At 43.0% G+C, this 11,135-nt stretch overlaps 2 protein-coding genes across 3 annotated transcripts; one reads left to right on the top strand and one right to left on the bottom strand.

The window, feature by feature from the left end:
- Positions 1–352: 352 nt before the first annotated feature.
- On the top strand, positions 353–3,292 carry rpl36a (ribosomal protein L36A). Of its 2 annotated transcripts, none has more exons than XM_030396711.1 (5): positions 353–446; positions 1,103–1,208; positions 1,288–1,355; positions 1,441–1,563; positions 3,212–3,292. In XM_030396711.1, exons 1-5 carry the CDS (start codon positions 444–446, stop codon positions 3,230–3,232), a joined length of 321 nt encoding a protein of 106 aa, XP_030252571.1. In that variant the 5' UTR covers positions 353–443; the 3' UTR covers positions 3,233–3,292. The 2 variants fall into 2 exon arrangements, with proteins under 2 accessions (XP_030252571.1, XP_030252572.1); XM_030396712.1 differs by lacking the exon at positions 353–446 and adding an exon at positions 543–567.
- Positions 3,036–10,753, bottom strand: gla (galactosidase, alpha). The gene is made up of 7 exons (XM_030396710.1): positions 10,477–10,753; positions 7,717–7,891; positions 6,085–6,259; positions 5,690–5,781; positions 5,391–5,552; positions 4,830–5,027; positions 3,036–3,858 (listed from the first exon to the last, which is right to left on the bottom strand). Exons 1-7 carry the CDS (start codon positions 10,638–10,640, stop codon positions 3,526–3,528), a joined length of 1,299 nt encoding a protein of 432 aa, XP_030252570.1. The 5' UTR covers positions 10,641–10,753; the 3' UTR covers positions 3,036–3,525.
- Between the last annotated feature and the right edge of the window lie 382 nt (positions 10,754–11,135).

Genomic DNA, 11,135 nt, shown 5'->3' with positions numbered 1-11,135 from the left:
GAATCGACTCCGCTTACTTCCCCTTTTTCTTCCTGCTCATTTTCATATCAGCCCTCTGGACAGTTTTGGTTGATAAGTGGAAGCGGGCTAAACATTAACACAAGGGCCGTGTCTGTGCACTGCATGCAGTTGAACTGTTAACGCTGCTATTTCAGGGGGTTTGCTACTAATTCTTCTGCAAAATTTGAGCTTTTTAGTGACAATAGATGAGCAAACTTTATGACTAATTTCCTCTTCATGCACTATAGAGTCTGCCCATTGAGTTTAACAAAGCCTACATGCCTCCCTCCCTGCATACAGTCACAATTTGAGCTGTTTTGTGTGTTGTAGTTTTGTCTCCAGCCGCTGGGGGCGCGCTGTGCAGCCGGGGCGCTGCGGAGCTCTACATTAGGGACGTCTTCCGGTCTGTGCCTTCCTCTTTTCCTCTGCATCGGGGCGCAGCCATGGTACGATATTACTCTCACGGATACATTTCACAGAATCTAACTCAATCTTGTCGATTAAACAATCATTCCTGCGTCTAGTTAACTCTGATATATCAACAATGCTTTGATTCAAGTAACGATGGTAATATTATTCGTTTTGTGTCAATTTTAAGATGTTAAATCCACCTTTAGCAGTCCTAGCTGTGTGTGTGTAGAAATGCCGCTGCAAGGCACCTCAGCCGGCCTTCATTTAGGCTAAAAGTTCAACTTGAATGTCAGTCAAAATGCACGTAATGACAAATGACAGCCTTTTCTCAAATATATATAGCTGCTTTACGTGTTTACACACTCGTATCGTGTTAAACTCACGTTTTGAAGCTACAATGCTGACACGTTAGCCTGCTAGCTAACGTCAGCTACCTTTGCTCTAAACGCGGCGCTAACAGCTAGCTACATGATAAACACGAGTTCACATAGCTGCCTATATTAATGGCTATTTTTAAATCTTGCCTCCGAAACATGGCGTTATATAGTTTGAACTAGTATACTGTCGTTGTGGTCCTCATAACTATATATTCCAGTGGTTGGCACATCTTCATCGAGAAGACTGGACGTTATTTAGCTATGTGCTACCAGGTGTTTTGCAAATATGCTCAATGTTTTTCTGACGTGTCCAGGTGAACGTCCCGAAGACCCGCAGGACTTACTGCAAAAAGTGCAAGAAGCACCAGCCCCACAAAGTTACCCAGTACAAGAAGGGAAAGGACTCCCTCTACGCTCAGGGTGAGTTATCTATAATCGACGTGTGGTTAAGTTGAGCTGTATTATGACATGAAACTAAACTTCGCGTTGTGTTCTGCAGGTAAGAGGAGATACGACAGAAAGCAGAGCGGGTATGGTGGTCAGACCAAGCCTATTTTCAGAAAGAAGGTACGCTCAGTTTACTTTAGATGTCTGATCCGTCCTGTCATGTACTGTGAGATCAGAGGTAATGGTGTGCTCTGTTCTCTTCAAGGCTAAAACTACAAAGAAGATTGTGTTGAGGCTGGAGTGTGTTGAGCCCAACTGCAGATCCAAGAGAATGCTGGCCATCAAGAGATGCAAGCACTTCGAGTTGGGTGGTGACAAGAAGAGAAAGGTAAGCATTGTTAACAACATTTATATTAAAAGTGCACTGTCTCCATGGTTATTATAAAGAGCACTTAAACGCTTTCTGAATGGAAACATTTTGTCTAAAGTTTACAAATCTATGCAGTGGTCCCAAAATCACTACCTAAATCCTCATTCATGAACCAGTGTATTCAAGGTTTTCTCACTTTGACTCTCAGTATTCTTTAGAAAGTAATTGGATATCACATATTGTGGAACTTTATAGTTAATCCAGTCACATTGACAATTTACGTACTTGTAATGTTGGTTGTCTTTTGACACCCGATTGGGGAAAGCAGGGTTGAGTTGATTAGATTATGGAAGCTGCAAAATGCTCCAGAAAACCTAAAATGTTTGCTGTACAGGCTGAAGTGTAATTATAATAACATATCAGCAAAATAAGAGGTATAAAAGGGAGTTTGCAGTGTAACTGGTTTAATTTTATGGATCCTCTTTTGCAGCATAGAATTTGGATTCAATTGGACCCTATTCCACAAAACTTGATCTGTTCAAATCCGTTAGTGTGTAAACATTTCCACAGAAAGTATGAAGAAAATGACACATACCGTAACAAATTTAGACCAAACATGTTTGCTGTTTAACAGTGTGCACCAACTCTACTAATGGCTGTGAAAGCTGCAGCTGATAGTGAAACTTGGTGATACAATGGGAGGAATTACGTTTTGTGGAAAGATCGCTATCTGAAATGAGGAATAGTTGATTCCGCCACTCAAAATGCTGTACTAGACTGACATTTACTTGAGCAAATTGGTTTAAGAGCAGAGGATTTTGTTTGGCTTGATATGAAGTGCATAGATTTTGAGGTGTGATGCCACCATAGATGAAAAATAATGGGAATAATGGTCAGAAAGGCATTTAGGTGACAGGAGACATGTGATGTGTAATTTGGCTGATAGTGTTGAATGCTGCTAATATGAGCTGACAAAAGTTCAGCGAAAATAAATGTAAGTGTTAAGTCATGTTGTATCACCTCCTGCATGCTGACGAGGGATCAGTGATCATTCTCTCTCCTAATGCTGCATTCGTCTTTTTTTTTAACCTCACATTCATAAAATCAAGTATAAGAGGTGTGAAACTTTCAATCCCACTCCTAAATTGATTGTAGGAAGGGGGTCAAGTGAGGACATTTCATGGAAAAATTGGGTCTTAATTTGGCAATTCCTAGAGGAAGTCAATATTAAAATGCAAAACCAGGAACCATTGCTAAGCCATTATCTCATGGACTCAGACAGTCCCACAGAGGACTGAGGACAAATGTGTAATTCCATAACGATACACTGGATCCTGCTCTTTGGCAACAGTGGGACGGATGGACAACGTGTGTGGGTGGGATAGTGGTGTAATTGTTAACATTAACCCCTCCTCAACCGGCCTAAAGTGCAGTATACACCCAAAATATTGATCAGATTAAGCTGTTGAATGACACGGCTGAGCTCATCAAACTGTAAAAAACAAACCTTTTTATTTGAATTCAATACAAACCTTTATCAGCATAGATTTTAAACTCCCTTGTCATTTCCCTGCAGCATTCCGTCTGAGTCATGCATTGAAAAGTCACTGTTGAGCTCCACTTGAGCATCATTTTAACCTGAGTTTTCTCATCTGTTCTCTTACAGGGCCAGGTCATCCAGTTCTAAACTGTGGGCCAGCTTTCTGGAGGCGGTTGTCACTATTTTCAATAAATGTATTAAAACAAACTTTGGTGTTTGGCCGCTTCTTCGCCTCTCTTTCACTATATTTGTCAAGTGTGCAAATTCAAGCTTCCCAGAAGTGTGCAGAAACATTTTCCAGTGTTTTTTAATTCAACATTAGCTGTGTGTGTGTGTGTGTGTAAGCCGATTCAAACTCTTAACTCATTTTATAAAAGCAAAACCTGTGCACATTTTACAACATGAACATTATGTTTAAGCAGCTGAAGGTGACCTGAGGATTAGAAAGTGATGGTGTGCTTGCGTTTGACAGACGTGTCCTGCCAGTGCAGTTTGTAAGGCGTGTTAGAGTCACTGCTGATGGGAGTGATGGTTAGTAGAGCCGTGCCTGAAGGGTTGACTGAAATCACTATTTTAGTATGTGGGTTCTGCACCCCCAGTTCCTTATACTGAGGCAGGATCTGTGTGACGTTACACTGGGGGTCACAGATCTTCCAGCCGGGAGCAGCTCGGAGGAAAAACCCTCTGGCACCACCGATCTCCTGCGTGTTCAGCACGGCGACGGCCAGTCGGTTCGCCGACAGACGCTTCTCCCACACTTCAAAACTGTCCATCTGTGGAACAAGTCAAGATTTATTCTGTGGCAATGTGAAGGGAGTATTACTACATGCTTTGAATTGTAATTAGTGCTTTGCCAGCCCAGCTTAAGCATTTCTTAAACAGCAGGTTTGTCAAATGTGTTGGTCAGTGGTCCAAATTTGATTTTCAGGGGTTGTGAACAGCTGGCGATAACAAAATGTGGCTCACACCCTTATTTAATATTAAATGCTGTAGTCCATTTGAACACTTGAGACAGACTACTTGTACAGGAATGTGAGTTTGATGACGATAAGAGTTGAAAGAAATTTGACATTTAATTGGCATCTCAACAAAGTGATCACAGATGTGGTCCTGTGAATTTCAGCTTGCTGGATAAAAATAAGTTTCATGACCATTTGAATTAGGGATGTCTCAATATTTATCAGTGAGCGATTACAAATTCACAATAACCAGATTATCACAAAATCTCGGGTGGAAAAATTGTATCAATCTTTAAATAGTGTTTTGTTTGTTGTCAAATGAGACAAAGAGTGTCAGGAGGTGGAGAGCGCTAATAGCCACGCACCAATAGTCGGTAACTTGCTTAGTTACTGCTCCTTTTTATACCATTGGTGGCCAGCGACTAATGACGAAGCGAGAATGGAAATTAATAATTTAAAAGGCATTGGTTTATTTCCATGATATTGTGTGTGTATTCCTAATACAATATCAGTATAAAATGTTGTATTGTTGATACCGGTTATTTGTGGCACCTCTAATTTGATTATAGATGATTTTTTTGAGTTTACAAGGAGCCCTGTCCTTGTGTCAGACAGGAACGCAGCAAGACCGCACGTCCGCCCGCACATAAATGAATCCAAAATGCAGCAGAGGCTCAGAACGGGTCAGGATTGACTTGTCGTCTGGACTTTGAGCGCCCCGCCACACAGAAACTAAATGTACTATAAAAGCTGACAGCTGTCATTCCATGTCTCGTCTCACCCACCTTGGCAGTGAGGTATCCTTGATAGCCCAGCGGGTCCTGATTGATGGCAATGATGTGTCTGTTCTGCAGCAGCCCCTTGGAGCGAGGACAAATGTCCCTCAGATCATTAGACATGAGCAGAGGGGCTGCCATGATGGCCCATAACGCCATCTGAGACTCCTGCTGGTCGTGACTCAGGCCAAAGTTCCCAATGACGAGCTGGAGAGACGGACCAAAGTCATAAATATGTAAATAACAGAGCAAGTGAGGCGTACGGACAGTTTGCAGTGCATCAACAACCTCCTACAGAGAAATTAGATCCTTTCTTACTTTAAAGTGCTTCTGTTTTATTTTTACTTGATGTAAATACAAGAGAATGTTAAAGAAACATTGAGGGAATCATGAGTATCTGCAGCTGTGCTGGGAGTCAGCTGAGAAGATCACACCACTCATGTTTGTGAGAGTGGCCACAACCTCCTCATTTATCTGAGCAAGGATGCAGATAAGTTAATTTGAAGGCCGTGCTTCTATGTTTAGTTTGAGGTCCAAGAGTGCACAAAGAGCCTGAGTGGAGCAGAGTACCATATCGGGGTCGTTCCAGCCCCCGGGTCCGGCTGCAGGGGCGATGATGTCCTGATGAGAAGCGGTCCAGGCCAGGATGGACTTGACAGAGCTCCACGAGTCGTACACGTCATCGAAGTTGCGCCAGTGGTTACACGTCTCACGAATGGCTTTGTAGTTGGGCTGCGGGGGAGAAAAACGCTGTTTTATATCAAATAAAACATGATGTATGGTGTCATCACTGAGCAGAATCCTTGATACAATAAACCAGATACCAATAACTTACTTATATATCTGATTTAAAGTAACCAGTCTCTCACCTGCTGGTGAGGCCACTCATACAAAGGCCACTCACAGGAGTACAGGATACTCCTCCCGGTTTTGTTCAGAGCTTTCGACATGTTGATGTAGCCTGAAAAAGAAGAAAAAATCATTAACTGTTACATAAAAACGTATTATAACACCTTTTCTAATCAGTTTTCTGAAGGTTCTGAATGAGATGAGAAGAACAAAAATCAGGATATTTAAAAAGATGTCATTTAAAAGTTAAATAAAGTGACCACATCATGTTTCCACGTTTATTTAAGTCATTTTCTTATGTGTGGAGCAACTTCACCATGTTCAAATATTTACATATATTTTATCTGATTCCAGATGAACATCCTGTTGCTAGTAGCAACCACTACTGACATTGTTGCATCCGATAAAAGCTCACCCTCTCCCAGCAAGGTCCAGTCCATGTAGCAGCCATCGAACTTGAGCAGATCCACATCCCAGTCGGCAAAAGTCTGAGCGTCTGCCTCATAGTAGCCCAGACTGCCGGGGTATCCGCCACAGGTCTTTGTCCCCACGTCTGCATAGATGCCCAGCTTCAGCCCCTTAGAATGGACCTTAATACGCAAGAAGTCAATGATTTACCCTTCTTGTTTTTTGGCAGGTTGCGGTTTTCTACCAGCAGGTGGCGATGTTGCTTAGCTAAAAGAAAACTGAAGCTGCTGTTACAGGACACGGAGCTCGGGCCTCACTGGGCCTAAATATATCTACATCCAGGTGAACGGAACTTTTGAGCTGCCTGAGTGGGAATCAGCCTGTCACAGCGGTCTCAAACTCCAGCAGCTCCTCTGCTAACAAAGATGGTGAACGACAGCATCCTCCTACCTATGAGACAAAATATGCCGACGTATCTCCATCTGGCTCCAGGTGCCGTGAATTTTTACCGGCATGAAATCTGAGAACCTGACTTCCACATCTGGTTCTTTTCCCCCTTCATTATGTAAATAATTGCAGCGCGGCTCAGACGGATGTATAATGAATATGTAATCTGACTGTGTAATCACTTTTACTCGGAGAGTGATTTAACCAGCGGTTCCCGAACTTTTCATTCGTCAAGGATTTTTTCCAAAGTCTGACGCATTGCAGCACGGATTCGTTAAAGGGACACTTGTTGAGACCGTTTCGGCGCGAGATGCCCACTTTTTGGAGAATATCTGCCGTGGAGACGTCCGCCTTCTCTTGAGTATGATGGGACGGGATGGCTTGTGCTGCTCATAGTGTCAAAAAAGGCGCTCCAAATATTAGGCAGAAGGAAGCGTCATCTACTCGTGGACGACATGCTTGTGATGTAAACATTACAGCTGTCCTCCACGTGTGAATTGACGGAGGAAGTAAAAAGTCAACCAGATGAACAAAGGATACACAAGGCCTGACGTCTACTCACACCGTATCATCACGTCTATTACAAACACGATATCAATTTTTCATTTTTTACAATGGCTTTCGTGAATATTGCGATATTGCAACAACCCAGAACGCCACACCAAAACAATCTAGATGTAAAACAGCGTTACCTGTAGGAGGACAACATACGTACTGTATTTTTATGTCGAGGTGAACTGTCCCTTTAAATTAACAGCGCATAATATCTGCCACTAGGGGTCTCTCAATCAAAACTAAACAAAAAGTAAGTAGCGTGTTCCTTGTAAAAGAAGAAAAAGCGACAGGCGACTTCATGAAACGCATCGCCGCTTTAGGTTTGTTCTCTGGTTTGGAACATTGTTGGGATTTGGGATAATGTAAATAAAGTACAGAACTCAACAAACATACAACAAAGATCTAGTTTTTCCATGTGTATAAGTTACATACTACATCTTTAACTCTGCACCCACTAGAATTAAATCCGCGGCGCTCCTTCCAGCGAGTGAAGTCACTGAAATGAAAGCATTTCCCATTTTTCTAAAGTCTGTCTGAAGCCCCTCTCCTCTCTTTGATGTCTACGGTGGAATTATGGCATTAACAGTACATTCACACCCAGAGTCTCAGCGCATCTTTCTCTCTAACTACTACTCACATAGTCGGCCAGTTTCTTGATGCCCCCTGGGAATCTTTTGGGGTCTGCCTGCAGGCGGCCCTGGGCGTCGCGCTGGTGGGAGGGCCAGCAGTCATCGATGCAGACGTACTCGTAACCGGCCTCTTTCCAGCCCTCCTTCACCATCACATCTGCCATCTGCATGTACAGGCGCTCGCTGCCAGGGCGACAGGAGGAGACAGGCGGGGCCGACAGCATCAGTCAGACGCCGGTGTTCGATGTCGTGTGCGAGAAGCAAATACACGTGTTCATAATAAAACACCCCCCATGCCAGATTTCTTTTGTGGTTCGTTGTCGGCTGACGTCGCACAACAACAAATTCAACCAACAGGTTGACATTTGCCGCTCTGAAAGCTTTGTTTGGGGAATAACACTTTTGCCGTGCACCGGAAGTGGGATGTTTTACTGTTGCCACTAATCAGCACGGAAGTTCCCTTTAATGCTGCAGGATTATGCAATGCTCCTGCTCTGCATTCATCAAAGAAATATATGGGAAGAGACCAACTTGTAATTATGATTATGTAATTATGCGATCATTACTCGGTTAATTGCCAGTCTGCTGTTTGAAAAAAGTTTTTTGTGCTTTAACATACTGTGATTAAGTTAATGTGAAACGGCTGCAGAGTAACGACACCTGCAACCCTATAAAACTGGCATTTACTTTGCAGTTTCGTTCGCCACCGGGCACAAAATCTCCCCGAAAAGATGGAGGCTGACCGGTGATCTGATCAAACTGGCAGCCTGGCGCCATTTTCTATCCGTCTCCATTATAGATTAAATGAATACATGAGCTCATATTTTGTTTTGTGTTGTTTGGCAGTTCCTCCTCTGAGGAGAACGGAAAAGCAATCAGGTTGTCTTTATGACCGAGGCGTCGACAGCACCTCTTGGAAATGCTTTTCTTCTTTCGGGACGTTTTCATAGACTAAACGATTAATCTGTCACTGGAGAGACGAACCAGACGATTATGAGACGATCATTAGTTGTGAGAAGAAACTGGACCGGCGGAACAGCAGCTCCCGAGTGATGTGCCCACACGGCAACTCCGCTGCGATTATTACTGCAATGTACAACCATGCAACAAGCAATAAACGCGTTTTTTTTATTAACGTCATTTGTGCACTTTCATTTCCTGATGCAGAAGGCAAACTCAACGCCGGGGCTGCTCAAAGTGTGGCGCGAAGGAGACAAACATCTGTAAAGGATCGTAAATATGATTTAATTTTGAGAAATCTGAAGACGGTCAAAGAAGAGAACTTGGGATAAAAGTAACATTTTGCATCTTAACAAAACAACACAGTAAAATACAAACGGTCATTGTTCCAGTTTTGGCCCTCCAAGAGAGAAAGTGTGGGCACTCCTGCGCTACACCCTCAAAATCCTACAAAAAAACTTCCAGGAAACCAAAAACAAACAGGAGTTATTATGTAACACGTGTTATAGAGGCTGTTCACAGGTATGAACGCAGTTGTGCCTTCAGATTTTGGCTTTATGTGCAAATACTTTGACTTGTGCACTAAAAGTTTGAAAGCCGCTTTGGTAGCTTTTGGTGTTTTACCTCAACATTCACAATGAATAAAGATGCCTTTGTAATGCAATAATGCAATCCAAGGGAGCTGAATCCATCATTTCACACTAAATTAATCTAAAACTTTTCCTTTTTTGTAATCAGTTGTCAGAATCTTTCATTTTATTTTTCAAGATTATCCTGAATATCTTCACAAGAATGATGAATAAGTTGTTTAGCTCGCTGACGTACAGTCTAATATAGATTTCTCTATCAATTTGCGTGTTAATAATACAGATTCCAAGCTAGAAAAACAGCAGGGAGACGAGGTTACCAACATTTATTTATCCTTTACTTGTGCAGGACGACCTCACGATTACTTATTTAAGATTCTCAGCCATGTGTCGTATCTGTGAAGCAATAAAAGAATAAAAACATTCTCACAAAATTAAAGGTTAAAGTTGTTTCCTGTTTGTTTTAGTGCAATTCTAGTTTTTCACTTTTAAGTCTGAAAAATATCTGAATAAAAACAAGACTGTCGAAGATGTCTCTTCGGGGTTTAAGAACGATTGACGGGCATTCATCAACACTTTCCGATGTTTTACAGACCCAACACTCGGTCGATTCAGCGAGAACATTTCTCTTTGTGTCTTCACATGTTTCTCCCCCTGTTCATAATCACGTTACCTCACACACTTCTTGTTTACGCCCCTGGAATGAGCGCAGACTTTAATTCTCCTTGTTTCCTCGCAGAGTGTTTTGCAAATTTGGGGTTATCGCATTACGCGTCAATATCTCGCAGAGCCTCCAACCAAAAAGCCAACCAAATAAAGGCAAATTAAATCAGGCTTGTCGAATGTCTGCTGCTTTATTTCGCAATCACGTGTGTCCGACCTCATTTTCTTTTTCCCCTTCTCATGAGTCGAAAAGAGGCCACAGGTGTGACTGAGGAGTGATCACATGAGGCGGTGTCATAAATGTGGAATAACTTGTGTTTGTAGATTAATTATAAGGATTGTTTGTCTCATCAGATGTTTACGCTCCTCCCCAGTGTGTCATTCCCTTAGATCAGAGCTTATATACATGTTGAATCACTTGGATGTGATTTCAGATATTTTATAGATCAGATGAGTGATGGAGGAGGAGGAGGAGGAGGTGATCACAGGAGGCCATCACGTGACCGCTCTCCTGCCTGTGCTGCATCACCTCCACCTGGCCGCTCTCTCGCCTCTTACCTGATGCAGTTGTCGGGATCCCGGTCGCAGTCGGTGTTACACATGAACCTCTCCCAGTGCAGCCAGCCCATCGTGGGCTGCAGAGCCAGACCATTGTCCAGCGCGTCGGCAGCAGGAGGAGGCAGGAGGCCGAGGAGCGAGAGGAGAAACACACCTCCGAGCATTTCAATTCACCTTTATCTCAGAGAACGATGGTAAACAACGCGACTGTCTCCCCTCTGGATCTATTTCCTGATGCTGCACGCTTTAGCCCCGCCCACCTCCTCCTCCTCCCCTGGATGACTGACGTTAAAACGGACCAATGAAATTTAAATGCGTCTGTCACCGTCCAATGACGTCCCGCTGCTACAAAACGAGGAAGCGGCCAGGTTCAGGTGACAACAGAGAAACAGTCAGCTGACACAAAAGATTTTAATCGTGACTTTTATGACAACTGAAGCAACAAAAAAAACAGAAATGTTCAAACACAATCTGGTTTATTCATTGTTAGTAGAGCTGGGAGGTTAAAACATGAAAAGAAAACAAGAAAATACTCCACTACAAGTAACAACAAGTCCTGTATTCAATCCAAGAGGCTCCTTCAGTTATAACTGTAGGGGAGTCGCAGGCTTTTAAACTCTGAGTGGGAGTGTCCTCACAGGGTTGACCCAGCTGGCTCG

This window comes from Sparus aurata, chromosome 18 (assembly GCF_900880675.1).
Source record: "Sparus aurata chromosome 18, fSpaAur1.1, whole genome shotgun sequence".
Taxonomy (NCBI): domain Eukaryota; kingdom Metazoa; phylum Chordata; class Actinopteri; order Spariformes; family Sparidae; genus Sparus; species Sparus aurata.
Note: the sequence above shows the minus strand (reverse complement) of the source record. Positions and strands in the feature narration are given on the sequence as shown.

Excerpts from the sequence above, each read along its gene's own strand:
- gla (XM_030396710.1), bottom strand. The coding sequence starts at position 10,640 with ATGCTCGGAGGTGTGTTTCTCCTCTCGCTCCTCGGCCTCCTGCCTCCT. Across the intron at positions 7,892-10,476 it reads GATCCCGACAACTGCATCAG|CGAGCGCCTGTACATGCAGA; the intron begins GTAAGAGGCGAG and ends TCGCCCTGGCAG. Across the intron at positions 5,553-5,689 it reads ATGAGTGGCCTCACCAGCAG|CCCAACTACAAAGCCATTCG; the intron begins GTGAGAGACTGG and ends TCTCCCCCGCAG.
- rpl36a (XM_030396711.1), top strand. Across the intron at positions 1,356-1,440 it reads AGCCTATTTTCAGAAAGAAG|GCTAAAACTACAAAGAAGAT; the intron begins GTACGCTCAGTT and ends GTTCTCTTCAAG. Across the intron at positions 1,564-3,211 it reads GTGGTGACAAGAAGAGAAAG|GGCCAGGTCATCCAGTTCTA; the intron begins GTAAGCATTGTT and ends GTTCTCTTACAG.